At 37.9% G+C, this 17,438-nt stretch overlaps 1 protein-coding gene across 1 annotated transcript in view; it reads left to right on the top strand.

Annotated features, from left to right (window-relative positions):
- The window catches only part of ADGRB3 (adhesion G protein-coupled receptor B3), a 791,667-nt gene that overhangs the window by 397,872 nt on the left and 376,357 nt on the right, over positions 1 to 17,438 (top strand). Inside the window, exons 10-11 of the mRNA XM_060167396.1 lie at positions 2,521 to 2,589; positions 6,943 to 7,051. Coding sequence (XP_060023379.1) covers positions 2,521 to 2,589; positions 6,943 to 7,051 — 178 coding nt within the window. The remainder of the gene's footprint in view (positions 1 to 2,520; positions 2,590 to 6,942; positions 7,052 to 17,438) is intronic.

Below are 17,438 nucleotides of genomic sequence, written 5' to 3'. Positions count from 1 at the left end.
TAGAAGTTGTGCATCTGCTGCCGTGGAAGTTGCTTTATACTTTTCTCAAAAATTCAGTCAAGTGGTCTGAAAGGTTATGAGTCCCCTCTTCAAAATGCTGTTCTGTTTGGTTCTGCTTTGTTCCATCTGTCAGTATGATATTTGAGCAAATGTAGAAGTGAATTGATATATCGAAGTACATTTTTTTTCAACGTGTGTGAGACAGATTAGAGCAGGGTCAACTCAGAGGAATGATGCTTGAGTCTTGTTGGAGAAAGCGAGGTGTACTGACTTTGTGATTTCATTGTTTCCTTTAAGTTAGGACTTTATTAACCACCTGCTGTGGGCAAGGCATTGCATGCGACGAGGATACACTGAGGAACAAGCAAAGCTCAGTATCCCTGGAAATGCCCCTCCCCCTCCCCCATCTGGGATATTGAGGCTTAGCCCCTGTCCCCCTACACGAACCTACAACTGACCATTTTCAGATTCAATCCACTGGGAGATAGAAGGAGAGCTTTACTCTGTGCGGCATTCCCATATTCATTTAGTCAAGTATGATTTATTGGCCTTGGAAGATAGTACAACCGCCTTTCTTAGACTCTCTGCTTACTAGAATGTATATTTTAATAATCTGTGGTTTTTTATGTATGCCCTCTGGTGATTTTGAAACACCGAACTCTGAATTTATCGTTTTGATCAAGGAATCGCGTGTGCTCACTGGCCTTGACATACAGCGCAGAGCTGCTGACTCCCTGTCACTAAAACACGCTTTGTGCAATGTTTTCCCGGAAACGGAGATGCGTTGGCACAAATTGCTTCCCATTCTTGCGGTACCCTTGTTAGGAGCAGCATGCATTTTGTATGAGAGCAGGCAGGGGCTAGGACGTAGGCGCAGTCATGGACCTCAGCAAGGCTGACGGCGTGAAAGGGGATGAAATCTGCAACTTTGGTCTCACTAGCACCACGTCCCCTACTGAGTTCACTAGCCACAGGCGATCGGAGAACTCTGAAGGTTAATTCTTTCTGCCCATACGTAGAATTACAGCTCAGTGGACAAAGCCCTTGAAATGTTATCACCCCAGCCAGGACATTTTCAGTGGAAGAAATGGCTGGTGGTACAAAAAGGTTAAACGAATTAGAAAACGGGTCTCAGACAGACTTGCCGGTTTTTTTTCCCAAGAGCTGCCTAAAATATTCTGTAAGTTTTATAGAGGTTGTGACTGGAAACATGTTTCAGCCATATGATTGCCGGGAACTATTAAAATGAATAGCACAAATAGGGCAATTAAATATAGATGCTAACAGATTCAAATCCCAAGAGGAAATGAAGCTGCTTGGTTTTTCTTCTAAAAACACGCAGGTGAATTTCTTTGGAATTAGAGTAAAGACCTATCTTGAAAAGCTGGCTGGATAGGGAAGAAGGCTGAAGAGACTAAAAAATTGTGACTACCTGGCCCCCAACTCCTGAACGGAGACCTGTCCTAAGTGAAGGTATCAACGTAAGGCCGTGCTCCTGTTCATAACATACGGAGCAGCCAGAAGAGATGGGCTCTGAGGATAAAAGCAAGGGACCACCATCCGTGTAGCTTCAGACAGATGCCAAGGCTTCACTTTACACTTCTTAGGTCTCCTGTGACCCCATGTCCCTGGCACACTGGTTTTCGTCTCCTGGCTCACAGCGAGTGTGAGAGGGTAGGAAGGTCTCTCTTTAGTACAGATCCCTCGTGTGTGAAGTGAGTACTAACACAGACGATGCGATGTGTGGGAAACAAAAACCGAACACTGAGAGGTGCCTGTCTGCCTGGAAAGGGAAAACCGAAACTCATCGCAGGCACTGCTGGAACACGTTAAAGCCAATGTGTTTCCAACAGTTAGTTAGGGACCACGGGGATGACAAGGGTTTGGACATCCCTCCATTTTGGCTTGCTGCAAAAGGCAGGGGAATTAAGAATGGGAATTTGAAAACAGCCAAGACTTCTTGAGCACTTGCCATGCAGGAACTTGAAAAATTTCATGTTGTCGTTACAATAAGTAGTTGTAAACGTTAAAGTAAAATAGCCAGGAAGGGCAGAGCCAGGATCCAATAGGAGGAAGGCTTCACTGGCCTCAGCTTTGCCCGTGGCCTGTGGCTTCACTGTGATGCCCTTCGACCCAGCAGTGTGAGTAGCAATCATTCCTCACAGGGAACTGGATGACTTTAATAAGACAAACACAGGGGACTTTCTTACAGGAGCTTACAAAGAGAGCTTCTTTGTAAGGAATAATTATACGGTGGCCTGACAGAGTAGAATGCAGAGCATATAACTGTGATAGAAAGTAAGTGTTGTGCCTATTGTGATGTCTTCTGAATATGTGACGTTCTCTAGAAATCCCAGAATCATGTTGCTGAGAGAGAGTCCTCAGAGATCTTCTAGAATAGCATGTTAGGGTCATCAAGCAGTATTGCAAAGTGTTTATACCCTCAGCATTCAAACAGATGTTGCTGGAAAAGATATTCCCTCGTGTAACATTAAACCTTTTATCTAATTTAATTTACAGAACTTCTTTCAAATAGTTAGCAACCTTCTAGATGAAGACAACAAGGAAAAATGGGAAGATGCACAACAGGTAAAGCTGAAGTTATTTCAGAACTTAAAATGAAGTTGGTTAAATAAGCTTCGTAATATGTGAAAAAAGTAATGGCTCGCTATTCCAAGAACATAATAGGAAAAATTTTAAAGTCATTCTAGATTATCTCGTTCTAATTTTAGAGAAAACAAGTGACCTCCTTTATCATAACAATCTATGGAATCAATGATATTTAAAATGTGAAAAAACAGAGCAGGTTTAAGTAATGTTTAACTTTAAGGTATTAATACATAATGACTCTATGCCTTACCCATCATTTTCTTTCCTGTCTACAGACTATAGGAAAAACAGGTAATCTAAAAGGACACATTGCCATATCAATATTGATGTGGTAAGATGCTTATAATGCAATGTTAAATGAAAAAGAATTACCAAGCAGCATGTAAACCTGATTGCATATTTGTGAAAACAGAAATGTAAAAATATTCAGTTATAATACAAAGATAACTATGGATGGGATAAACAACAAAATAATAAACTAGCACTTTAATATTGCTTTAAAAATAAAAAAATATAAAAGGACACATTGCAAACTAAACTGTGGGAGTACTAACTAGTAAAATCATTTGTATTTACTCTGTTATGTGTTATCTGAATTATGTATACAGATGTGCATTTTGACTCAAAGCCAAGAATTGTAAAAATGAGTTCTCATTACAAGAAATGTATTCTGCTCTTTTTCTCTTTCTGCTAAGCATGGTAACTGTAGCAAGGAGCCTTATTGGTTTAGTTATTGTTTTAAAAATGCCTGGTCCTGCCATTTGTGCTATACTCACTGACACATGGTTAATACTATTTTTTCTAAATCACAGAAAAAGTGAGTTAGAAGTTAAGAAAGGGAGAATAAGCATGTTTTTAAAAATCCTGTAGAAATTTAATGTAAATGTTTTCTACTTGACCCTTGTTAAAAATTCCATGAGAACAATGCAATATTGAAAATGAATATTTCCTGAGTTTCAAGTGGACCCTCTCTCTCCCTTTCCCTTTATAATCATATTCTGGGCCTTCAGGAGTAAAGCATGCCCTTTATTTCTATTATCATAGGAACTGTATGGATAGACTCTAAAAATAGTCCAGTGTGGGTCCACCTCATTATCAGGTACAAGTGCTGTGCTTCTGGCCATAGCAAGAAAAAAAAAATCACTCCTTAGTTTAAGACACGGAATCTATCTTTTCCTACTAGTTTGAGTTATGTATTTGTCCTTGGCTTCATTCTAGAGGAGAACCTCCTTCACTCACTGTGAGAAAATGGTGTCTTTCCTTAGAATACACTGCAGTGGCTAAGCACATCTTTGTAGAGTGCTGGAGACTATTAATTATGGATATATTTAGGACAAATGTATAATACCCTATTTAAAACAAGACTGCAATTCATCAGATGGTGTTATTTACTGCAAGGTCCCAACTTGAGCAAATAATGAAGAGTGGCAGAACTTTTTGTCAATGGAAAATCCTGAATCCATAATCCACCTATTTACTTGTGATTTTGAGTTAAGTATATTCTTATCTTTTAAATATTTTTTTCAGTAGTGATGATCCTTAATGCTTCTTTGAAGTAACTATTTGAAATAAAAGCAACTATTCTGTAGCGGTGTTTTCATAAATGCAGCCAAGTGGTAAATGAGTCTCCAAGTTTTGGGCACAAAGGGTGAACTCTTCAGAAATAAGAGCTGTTTAGCATCTACCAAAGAGAATCCTTTGTCTATTTTAGAGGAATAGTCTCAACAAAATATAACATAAAGCATAGCTCTGTGTGAATTTGGAAGACTAGCTGAGTAAAATGGTGAATATTGAAGTCAGAAGCGTTTTGCCATTAGAACTCACACTTTTGGACAATAAACAGTGTCATTTCATAGTTTGTTCACTACACATAAACCCCAGTTATGAAGGATGAAACTATGTTTAGCTAAAGAATCCTACTAAAAACACAGTATACTAAAGTGAAAAAAAAAGGCTGCATTCTCTATAGCACTGTTTTATACACCATCATTGTAGTTGGAATGGACGGTCCATTTCATTCATGATAATTGTGATGATCAGTATTTCCTTTTTATACTGAACGCTCCTGTGTCTCTCCAGGAGTGCGTAAATTGTGGCCGCTGAGCCAGATCCAGGCTGGCACCTGTTTTGTAAATAAAGTTTGGCATCATAGCCACAGTACCTATGGCTGCTATGGTACAGCAAGGACAGAGCTGAGTTGTTCCAACAGAGACCCCGTGATCCACAAAGCCACTCTCTGACCCTAGGAAAAAGAAAATCAGCCCCGGCTCTATGACATTTGAAAACTGTTGGGAACATATAACTACAAACAAAATCTGCTGCCACCCTCGAAAACCTCTCCCCAAAGTAGACAGGAAAGAAAACAGTTTTATTATTGAATAGGCATTAAGCCAGAATGTGATGTGCCTCACAGGCAGTTCACTAAGAGTTGCAAAGACAGAGAAACTTCATCCTTTAATACAGACGAGCGGATGTTCAACTCATTACACACGTGTTCTCGAGGTAAACAGTAGCTAGTTCTCAAGTAAGAGGACTTTAGGTAGTTCATCCTAAATGCACTGGGTAATTGGGATGACCATCTTGTTAGTGAATTGGCTTTATCCAAAGGAAAAATGAGCTCTGATATCTTAATGACTGCGGGCAGTTTTGCAACTCAGAGTGAGGCACCTGCTTAAGTCAGGGTCTAACCCTCCCACCGCCCCTCCCACCGCACAGCAATCTAGATGATGACTTTCCACTGAGAGACATCCCTGGGTCTTTAAGCTGGGAAGAGGCTATTTAACTTTCAAAAAGGTTTACACGCATTTCAAAGAGACAGAGAAAGGATTTAACCATTACAAGTTTTCTAAAGTAAATGCTCTTAAGGGAGGGGGGCAAGGGGTTAGGGAGGGAGTCTCTTCTCTATTTTCAACTGGGAGGATTAAGCCTCTTCTTTTTAATTTGTATTTACCCACACACTACACATACTCATAGACACACACACCTACACAAAAATAGAAGAAAAAATACAGTAGCAGCAGGAAGTTTGGAGCTGATGGAAATTTCACACACATTTTTGGAATGGGGAGGAAATTTCACACACATTTCAGAAATGGAATAGGTAAGCAATAACATTTGTCCCCAAATCTTCCTGAAATTAAAAAAAAATTACAACTATCTATGCCATACGTTTCTAACTGTAATAACCATTGTTCATGTCTTCAACCATATGTGAGGAAGTATACGATGCATTCGAGGTGTCTGATTTTTGGATGGGTGCGGCCGCAAGCTCCTGTAAAATATACGCACTGTGCCTGCTGGCCACCCTGCCCACGTGTCTTTCTGCTAATCAGAGTCTCTCTCCCCCTTCTGCACAAGCCTTTGCAAATACAAAGCCATTTAAAATTCTCTAATGCACTTAAATTTTTCATGGCTTGAAGCTGCAGTGGTGCTGAATGGCTAAAAGCAATGAACGTAACTTCAAAAGACTTTCTGCTTTAATCTGGTTATATAATGCAGGCTGACTTTGTCAGCATGATGGGTTACACATGCTAAAATTCATTTGTCTTTTCAAATGGACCTCACATTCCACTCACTGTGAGCTATTGCCAGAATCAGGTCATCTTTAAGCAAACACTCATCTGTTTGCAGTGTATGAGGCGGATGGTGTTGGGCGTGTCTTACATATGTACATGTGAAACACCTATACTAGAGCTGTTTTATGATCCTGCAAGTATTGCCAACACTATTATTCATACAGCAGCTATTACAATGATTAGAAATAAATGTCTCTCCCAAGATAGTTATTTTACAGTGAACTTAATAGTCTGTAAATATTCATAATGGCAATAATAATTATTTTTCCCCAGTGTTCATTGTACAGATGCTAAGTAAAAAAAAATGTAAAAAGCCCCCAAATTTCAGTGTTTGTTCTATGTTATATTTAAGTGAGGAAAGGAACCCATCAAAAGTAAAGACATGCTGCTTCTAAGTGTACAATCTGTTAGATATTTTGAGTTTTCTTGGAATTATGAAGGATTAATCACGGCATCATATCACTCCCAGAGTTCTTGCTGACTGACATTTGATGTCATTCTCAACTGTTAGTTCAAAAAATATACAACTGTTAGATGGGTTAAAAAATAAATTAATAAATAAAAATTTAAAAATAAAATAAAATGATTAAAAATAATTTTAAAAAGTAAAAAAATATATAGCTGCTGCTAGTTGGAGAAATGTCTTCAAATAAATCAGAGCTCATTTATGATCTCATTGTGTCTTTTTAAAATTCCAGTTATATATTCTATTATATAGATTTTTAAAATTCCATCTAACCTTTGCTTATTTTTGTAGATTTATCCGGGCTCAATAGAGTTAATGCAGGTGATTGAAGATTTTATACACATTGTTGGAATGGGGATGATGGACTTTCAGAATTCATACTTAATGACTGGAAATGTAGGTAAGAAATAGGATGTTTTCCCAAAATCTGACTGAATTTTTAAAAAAATTTGCAAGTATCTGAGTCATGCATTTCTAAGTGTGGTACCCATTTTTCATATCTTTGAGTCTACATGAGTAATGTATTGTGGGTATTTGGTGTCTGATTTTTCAATGGGCCAACCACATATGCTCTATAGACACATACCTACACACACACATTCGCATGCATCTGAGTGTATTTGTATACATTTATTTAAGCCTACTTGTATTTATCTGTACACGTATATAGCAAATGTTTATTGCTATCCAATCTCATGTTGAAAATATATAGTATATACTATGTGATTATATAAAAAATAAGCCTTCGTGGTCTCGCAAACACTGTTCATGAAGATGCCGAGTCACTTTCTTGTTAGGGGTCCCAAAGAAGTACTGAGTCTCCATAAGGGTGGGACACTTCAGAGACCTTTAGGGGTCATTGTCACAATGCTGTTGCTGCTGAAGTTTTCATGAGTAACTTCCAGGACACAGTGCGTCTCTTGGGTCTCTGTAGTGGATTCTGTAATGGTAGCACACGTAAAGTGAAAACATCTTTCTTCCTTCAGCTGTCTATAACATTGTCTCTTATAGGGAGGAATTCCACACGGCCTCTTACAGTGCTGCAATTGTTGTGCATTCAGCCAACAGCAATTATGTTAACCAAATGGCACATTTCTTTTTGTAGTTAAAAAAACTGCAAGAACAAAGAAATATTCTTCCTAAATAGTATATGCATTGAGTTGATACAGGTTTACAGTTTTATTTCTTTACAGCTTCCTCTTGTGATGTTACTATGACTCAGATTTTCTTTCATTGTCATGTTTTAACAATCTTCACATAAAGACTACTAACTGTAGATAAAGATGTGTTTAAATCAATATCTTACCTCACATTCTTATTCAAAGGATGTTTAAGTTTTAGTTTCTAGATCAGGAAGAGACCTAACTTTGAGGAGGGATTAACTAGGGGAGTTCACACGGTATAGAACATAACATTTTTATGATTACAGCTTTGGTGGTTCATTTTATACTTGATTTCTTTGGAAGGTCCTTTAGTCCTATAGTGACTCATTTGACTCTGAGATATATTCTGCCAGGGTGACCTCAACTTGTAACTGGTAATAGCTAACTACCGGTAATATTCTTCAGTTGAAGAGAACCTGTGTAATGGAGACCTCAAAGGTCTGCAGACGGTTCCATGCCCACATGCCATCTTCATGCAGCTTGAGGCCTTACGAGTTAGAGTTATGCCTTAATCCATTTTCCAGAGGTGGTGGAGGGCCCAGACTTTTGCCGAGAGTAGATGTCCAGCAGCTTGTGCTGGTTCACGAATGAAGGGAGCTGTCCTTGGTATGGGCAAGGAGAAGAAAAAGTGACCGAAAACAGTATCTTTATTGAAGGATGAATTCAGAAATCAGAGAAAATGCAAATTAAATGTCCATTCCAAAAGTGGCTGGGCAAAGAGAGGAAAGGTAAAATCCGTGGAAAAAGGGGGTAGCATGTTGGGCTATGAGTTTGGGGAACATGGAAGGAAAACCCTAGAGAGATTCTGGGGACGCTGGTCATTCAAGATGGAACCACTCTTCTAAGGGCCTATGATTTTTTGGGGGAGGAAGGAACCAGGGAGGCTGCTATGCCAGTTTGGACAATAGTAATTTACAAGAAAAACAGAGGGGGGAAAAGCAAAGAGCTATCGTTTTCTTGATTTTTGTTAACCTTAGCACCTAATTCTAAAACGCATGGCTAATTAAAAGTATTATCAGATCGAAACACGGCACGTCTTCAGAATGTGTTCGGAAAAAACTTTAAAAACCAAAACCAATCTTAGAGTCTAGTAACTTAAATTTGAACTTAAAGTAGGCTGTTTGAATAACAGCATACCAAATGCCCTATAGTACTAGTATTACTTACGACAAAAATTCCATAAATATCAATAAATTGCAAATATTTATTCCTCTTTACCTTTCTTTTGACTTACCAAACTTGTATTTTTGAAAAATTTGTGTTAGAATTATGCTTCGCCTAGGTTTGCCTACTTCCTTTATCATCCCTAAGCTTTCAGAAGTATATTAAGCATAGTGACAAAGCAATTTAATGCTGCAAATAAAACCAATATTGTCCTATATTGTCTTCAGTCTTGTGTAAGGACAGTGTGATTGTTTGGCCTGCTGATCGCTTCACTGATTATCCATATAAGAAAAGGTTATATTCTGTGAATAAGTATCCCAAACATTATTACACCACCCAAAAGAGATTTTATTTATTTTGGTTTCTCCAAATACTAGTCGAGGGACTGACTTACTGTTGTTTGATGACCAGAAGAAGGTTATTCTCAATAATATTTAAGAATTTTCCAAAGTATATCCATATATTAGAGTTCTCCAAAGAAGCGGAACCAATAGGATATCTGTAGGTACATAGAAATAGGTTTATTTTGGGAGTTTGGTTCATGCAATTTCAGCAGCTGAGAAGTTCCAAGATCCGTTCTGTGCAAGCTGGAGGCCCAGAAAGCTGATGGTGTCATTCTAGTCCAAACCCGAAGGCTTGAGAGCCAGGAAAGCCAATGGTGTTAAGCCCCACTTTGAATTCAAAGACCTAAGAATCAGGAGCGCTGATGTCCAAGGGCAGGAGAAGATGGATGTCCAGGATAAGCAGAGGGCATATTCACCCTTCCTCTGACATCTTGTTCTATTCAGGCCCTCAATGGATGGGACAGTGCCCATCTGCATTGGTGAGGGAGAACTTTACTCAGTCTACTGATTCAAATGCTAGTCTCTTCCAGAAATACCTCCACAGACACACCCCGAAATGTGGTTTAACCAGCCATCTGGGCATCCCCCTCCCAGTCAAGTTGACGCATAAAATTAACCATCACAATCCACTCATATCAAATTGGGTAATATAAATAATAATCACTTATTATTCACATTCTTCATGGTATCCAATTTGATACTAGTATATGTAAAGCATGACTATAATGTTGTGTCAGATATGTCCAATGTTTTTGGACAAGGACACACAGACAGAATAATTTGCGGTGACAACTTGTAAACTGTGTGAGTTGGCATTTGTTTTATGTCCTAAGTCCAAATATTAATTATCCAACATCAAGCTTACACACACACACACACACACACACACACATGCTTGCAGGCTCACAGACACACATACACACAGCATGTTAGTGATAAATAGAGACTAGGTAACTACGAAAGTTTGTTTATTGCTTATGCCCATTTTTTTTTTCAGTGGGTTGGAATAAGACTCCTTAACGAAGGGGGTGGGTGGTGATGTGATGAATTGGGAGATTGGGATTGACATGTATACACTAATATGTATAAAATAGATAACTAATAAGAACCTGCTGTATAAAAAATAAAATTAAATTTATAAAGACTCCTTAAAGAACTTCAAAAGATCATCATGTCTTATAGAGACTACGAATTTTTTTTTATAAAGCCTGTATGCACAGCACCTCACTTTTCTGGAATATAGATAAGCTCTTGAAGAAAGAGACAGAGTTGAATAACCACAAATAAAAGAAAGACCATACAATTTAATAAGAGAGTCTCAGAACCTTGCAGATAGCTTATTTTATTTCAACTTTAAATAGTTTTGGGCTTTCTGTTTTCTGGTTCCTGGTTTTGACAGAAAGGGTTGGGAGCAGAGATGGTGCTGTTAGAATCACATACATAGCAGATAGAATACCTGAAACAATAAAGAAAAAGAAGTTCTGAAAGAATCTGGCAGAGTGGAGCCCATATGGTGGGAACAGCACTCTTCATCAAGATAAAAGTTTCTATAATCTGATTAAGATGGAAAATGAGTGACATGTCTTGGAAAGATTTTCTTCCAAAATAATTCAAATGAAAAGTTTTGAAGCTTCTTTTATCTGAAAAGTGTCCCTACCTGTATCAGCTTTTGATAACTGAAATGCTCTTATATGCTAACTATGAGCATGTTGGTATAAAGGTGAGCATGTTCATTGTGGGAGGAAACAGGTCCATAGCTTTGATCAATTTCTCAAACGACTTATGACCTCAAAAATTTATTAACACAAGCCTTGGAAAAAAGTATTCTATGAACAAAGATGTTAAACAATCCAATGCATTTATAAAGTAATTGAATATTTTTCATATCACATATGAATATGACATTCAAAATAGACACATGATAAATTATAATGAATAAAATTTAGTGAGCACTTAGTAAACACTACTAAATAGCTTATATAATTACTCAGTAAATGAATGAATATGAAAAATTGATGTGCTACAGAAAGCTTTAAATTTTCAATATGCCTCAGTTTATCCTAGAGTTGTATTCTACATGTTCTAAATATGCTGTACAGGCAAGTGATCTTCTTCAGTGAAAAATGTGAATTTTTCAATATATTTTTAAAATATTTATTATCGATTAGGTCCGGGGACTATATCTTAATATTATTTAGTGTGCGTTCAAGTTATTTTTCTTCAACAAGAATATTTCTTGAAGAGTGTTTAAACTGACTTTCTACGCTTTCTCTCCAAACATTTCCTCTTCGGTTCTTTTCAGTCCCATTCTTCTCTCATCGCTTTCCTGAAATTCCCCCTTAGAAAAGCCTTCTGGAAACTCCCAATTGCCAAATTAAACCCCCACTGTCTCTTGAAACTGTCCATTCTCTTAACATTTGTGTATGTATTATATTATAAAATAGAATTAAGGGATAAAAATTACTCATGACTCAGATATTTAGAATTTTTGGAGGCAGTAACGTAAAACAAAGCACAGTTATGCACTGAAGGGGAGACAAGCACATTGTTTGAGGCCCAGCTGTTTGCAGTTCCCAAGACAGAACAGGATGTATGCGACTTCACCTGATCAGAGTTACAGGACAAGTGCATGGATGACAGCTGCGTTTGTCTAAAGTTGTGGCAGCGTGTTTTATAGTTTTTTATTATGATTTTAGTCGTCTATTTTCCATAATCACTTCAAGTAGCGTATTGTGTTTGCCTTATTTGTTGGTAAGAATAGCCTATTCTTTAGAAATTAAGTGTTTTAGTTTTGGACTTAAAACCTGAATTGTGTTCACCAAACTGAATTCAAGGAGGATCTGTCATGTGATGTATGTTGCAGCCCACTGACTGTGTTCAATTAAAAACAAAAAGAATTTGTCTCTTACTATAAGCAAAGGCTTTCCTTAGTGATTCAGGTCATTAAATGAATAAGCTTCTCATCTACAAAGAGTTTGCAGTCCAGTTGTGGGCATAAAAGAATTACATAGATGAATAACATACCAAGTGCACTCTGGTGTGTGTCATGGAAACCAAATGTTACAGAGATTCATTCCGAGAGATGTTGTTCCATGTAAGGAACTAGAAAATGTTCTTCAGGAAGGAATCATTTAGTGTAGATGTTGAAGGATGGCTGGATTGTTGACAGTCCAACCTGAGGCACAGTGAGTGACAAGGAGATGGTGACATTCCAGAACATTCTTTTAGCAAAAACAGTATAGAGTTGTCCAAGCTGAGATAGTGCTTAGGGGATACGTGGTCTGTTTTGATAAAGACACCTATGTATGGAGGTAAAGGAAATGAAATAAACTTGGAGAGGCATGCTGAGACATGGTGTCACATGCTTCCCGATTCCGAAGACAGTAGGGAACTCCTGAGGCTTCATCGATGGGTGAGAGCTGTGCCTTGGAAAGACACAGGTCACAGCAGAAATAAAATTTGTTGAGATTGAAACATATTTTAAACACAGAGACCAGAAGGCTTTTTATAATAATCCTTGCAGGAGATAATGAAGACTTGAGTTAGCGGTAGTAAGAATAGAAACCAAAATGTACTTATATCAGTTTGATACTCTGAGGGTCGAAATGATGGCATTCCGTAACTGAATGCGGTGTCAGAGAGAAGGGAGGAATTGGGATTATATTGATTCAATGAACATTTGAGAGTGTCTTTCACATATTAATGTTTAAATGCAAACGTACCCCTCAAGTGGAAAAATAAAATGTGGTCTTGGGTTTTGGTAGAGAAGTCAAATTTATGATATACCCTTGGTAGTCAACTGCATAAAAGTGATGGTTGAAGCCAGAAAAGCATTTTCAATGATCAGGACAGTAATAAGAGGGGTAAGATAGAAGATGATGCCTATATTTAAAAAGAAAATAATCCTGACTATGTGTGGTGATGGATGTTAACTAGACTTCTTGTAGTCATCGTTTCACTATATATAAAAATATTGAATCATTATGTTGTGCACCTGAAACTAATGTTATATGTCAATTATATCTCAATAAAAATATCTCTGTATATGACTATGGAGAGATCTCTAGGATATATTATTACCTGAAAAAGTATGTATAGTCATAAACCAAGTTAAGAAATATATTTTGTTTTCAAATAAAATTTACACATTATACTAGGAAGCAGTCATGTAAGTTATAGAATAGATATCAATGTTGAGGGGAAAAAACAACAACAACAACAAAGAATCGTTACAGATATCAGAATAAGAATAGTCAGAGGTAGTAGGTATAAGGGGTTCCGGAACAGGGCAGTAGGAAATCAGTGGCATGTAATGAATAGGAGAGAGAGAACATATCAGAACAATACTGTAGTTAATATCAATTGCTAATAAAGTTCAGAGTAATGGAGTTAAGAAAAATCTTATGTGATTGCTGGTGTAAAACATAAGAGTTCTCCAGGAAAAGCACAGACACAATGAACAAGATCTAAATTTCCAAGCTCTTTAGGTGGTTTCAATGGATTTACCCGTAACATTTTAACACAATTATCTCTAAGGATTAGTTTGCGCAGATCAATGTTGCTACATCCACTTAACTATCTCACAACAGTTCCTTAGGAACTCTTCAAAGTTGACAGTATCAGATAAAAAAGGAATATTGTTAGTCTAAGAAAGTCTCAAGATACAGAATATTAAAGTTACTGGCTGTAAGGAATTTCAGAAGTCACCCCTATGTACACCCTTAGAGATAGAATATTCTGGAAAGTATAGTTCCAGTTTTTCTCTAGTAATCCAATAAGGCCAGTGCCTTGAAAACATTAATGTTAAGACATTTTTCTCTTCCAAGCTAAATATCACTGTCTCTTCTTGGTTTAGAAATATGAAATGCTGGGCTTTTCAGAATGAACATTCATACTTGGTGTTTTCTGAAATCGAGTCCAAATTCAATCTTAAGAATGACATGATGCAATTTTGACATCTTTCTCTCCACAATGCTGGCTCATCAACATCAAACCTGTGTTATTTCTTACACTCACTGGTAAATTTAATCATTCCTTTAGAGAATATCTTGTTCTTCAATTGAGAAACCCGTCTTCAATCTGATGATGTAATTACAAAAATAAAGTGGCTTCTCTTTCTAGGCCTATTTTCCTTTCCGTCACTGCTTCATTTTGTGGGTCATACACCTCCATCACTTGTTTAACTTCCTTGCTTTGGAAAAAGGATGGCTATAGTGAGTTGACACCGAGCCTGAAAAATACACAATTTAACATCTTTTTGCTGTTGTTGTTTATCTGCAGCACCTGATGTTGGTTCAGTCAGCTAGACTTGAGTCTGGAAGTGTCAGATTCTACCTCCTCTGCCTGGCTCACTACACTTTTTCTTGCTAGACTTGTGAAGCAAATGGTGTGTATTTCTGTAGGTCAGAAAGAACAAACTAAAAATACCTGTTTGTTTTTTTAATGATACTAACATACTGGTTCCATTGAGAAAATAAATAGTTTAAGCAGCATTTTAAAACTATGGCTTGGAATAATATGCAGCATTGAGTTCTTTGATGATTTCTCATTTAATAGGAATTATCTCATTGCATTTTCTATGATACAGTTATTCCAAATGGTTGGGGTGAAGCGCTCTGAGGAGGCTGTTGAGAAAGGGCCATACCAGACTCTTTTAGTTGTAGGAAAGACATACTCCTTACGGGGATATGATGAGAACCCCATTTAGATGCTCCCTAATGTCGGTGTAACAGTTTGGGAATAACGCATGGATTTAACTGGCTTTAAGAGGGTGCCGGGTTCTGTTTTAGGTTCTGGGCATTTCTCAGTGAACAAATCGAATGAAGCTCTTGCTCTCATGGAACTTGTGTTTTGCAGCAGGGACAGAGGTCAGTCAAGCACCCTCTGATATGCCCAATGGTTCTAAGTGATGCAAAGACAAGTCATCAAGAAGGGTGACACAGAGGGGAGAGAGGAAGGGGGGGATGGTCGGGAATAAGTGCTAGTTGAGTATATACCTGGGTGCCTTGAGAGCATGGGGCACGGTGACATGTGGGGACAGACCATCTCCAGCAGAAGGAACCAGCACAAAGTCCAGGATGTGTCCACGTGCTTGGCATTGTAGAGGCCTGGAGGAGGCCGCTGATGGTGGAGTGGCTGACAGAGGGGCTGTGAGAGGTGGAAGGGAAGTGAGGACCAGACTTTGGAGGGCGTTTGACTGTAGGTCTCTGAACGAGATGCAAAACCACTCAAGGATTTGAGCGGAAAAGCAACCGGATCTGGTATATGTCCTGAAAGGACCATTCTGACTACGGACTGTCGGGGGTATGAGTGCATACAGGGTGACCGGAGGGAAATTATGGCAATAGGCCAGGCGACAGAGCTCTGTGGTTTGGACCAGATGCCAGGGGAAATAGTGGGAAGAGGCCAGATGCTGGAGGTATTTTAATGGTACGTCTGACCGAGTTTACTGATGGCTGGAAATAGGGTGTGCACGAAAGAGATTGACAAGGAAATGTTTCCACTACATCTCCAAGAACCCAACTACAACAACAAGACAGGTTAATTTCCAAACCTCTATACTATAAGCAAATGTCATAAACCTCATTTGGTGGCCATTTAAATGTCTCTAAAATTTAGGATCCCAAGCAATCTCTGGTTTATTTTTTCCTTAAAGTATTTTCATCAAGATATAATTGACATATAACATTGTATCCGTTTTAGGTATACAACATACTGATTCAATATATGTATATGTTGTGAAGTGACTAACATAATCACTTTAGTTAACATTCATCACCACACATAGGTACAATTTTTTTTCTTGGGAGAGAATTTTTAAGATCTTCTCTCTTAGCAACTTTCAAATATATAATAGACGATTGTTGATTATAGTCACCATCCTGTTTCTTTTTTATGTAGTCTTGTTCCTGAGTCCAACACAAATACTTGCTCTTGCAGTTTAAGCAATTCTATCCTCTGAAGCCATGAGCATTCTGTCATCATTACACCCTCTGAATCCTTGGTCAAAAGCTAGAATGAAATTGTTCATTAAAATGACTTTTTTAGGGCTTCCTTGGTGGCGCAGTGGTTGAGAACCTGCCTGCTAATGCAGGGGACATGGGTTCGAGCCCTGGTCTGTGAGGATCCCACATGCCACGGAGCAACTAGGCCCGTGAGCCACAACTACTGAGCCTGCGCGTCTGGAGCCTGTGCTCCACAACAAGAGAGGCCGCAATAGTGAGAGGCCCACGCATCACAATGAAGAGTGGCCCCTGCTTGTCACACCTAGAGAGAAAACCCTTGCACAGAAACGAAAAAAAACCCAACACAGCAAAAATAAATTAATTAATTAATAAACTCCTACCCCCAACATCTTTAAAAAAACAAAAACAAAAACACACACACACAAAAAAAAACAAATGACTTTTTTAAAGCTGACAGATTGAGCTGCCAGTTAACACATGAAATAAATTCTACCTTTCCTACCATTTTTGTATTTTTTCTTCTATTTATAAAGTCCTGGGACCTCAAGAATGGAAGAACACTTATGGATCAACTAAGTCCAGCCATAAACTTGTCGGCTTCATCTTACTTAAACTATATTGTATTTTTTTAAGTTTTTTTGGAAAATAAATAACAAATAAAAGTTTATTATCTGAGTTGCAAAGATCTTTACAAAGGTCTTTCCAAACCTTTATCTCTCCAATTTAAAAAATGTTATTTCTACTAGTAATACTTACATAATTACAACCCTGGACCTCAATGTAGAAAACTCTCATCATGGGATAGCGCTTCAAATTAACAGTAGGTCTGTGTTCTTTTAGAAGGTAACTGGGGTGAAAATAGTTACATAATAGTTACATATAATAATGGTTACATAGTTACATAATTGTTACATAGTTACATAGTTCCAGGTTTATCTATCTAATCTGCTTTATACAGCCATGCTCAAGGACACAATTATTCATGGAGTCATTATTAGATAGTACTTCTTATCCCTGAAAAAAATTGAACTAGAAAACATTGTTAATAGCTGTTCATTCTCATTTGAGTAACTTAGATGCCCTAAACTTTCCCTCTAGTGTCCCTGTACTCTGCCAACGGCTAGCTCTAATCCTAACTACTGCTCTGCTGT

Source organism: Lagenorhynchus albirostris, chromosome 12 (assembly GCF_949774975.1).
Source record: "Lagenorhynchus albirostris chromosome 12, mLagAlb1.1, whole genome shotgun sequence".
Lineage (NCBI taxonomy): Eukaryota > Metazoa > Chordata > Mammalia > Artiodactyla > Delphinidae > Lagenorhynchus > Lagenorhynchus albirostris.
The sequence above is the reverse complement of the archived record's forward strand: the minus strand, read 5'-3'. Positions and strand labels throughout refer to the sequence as shown.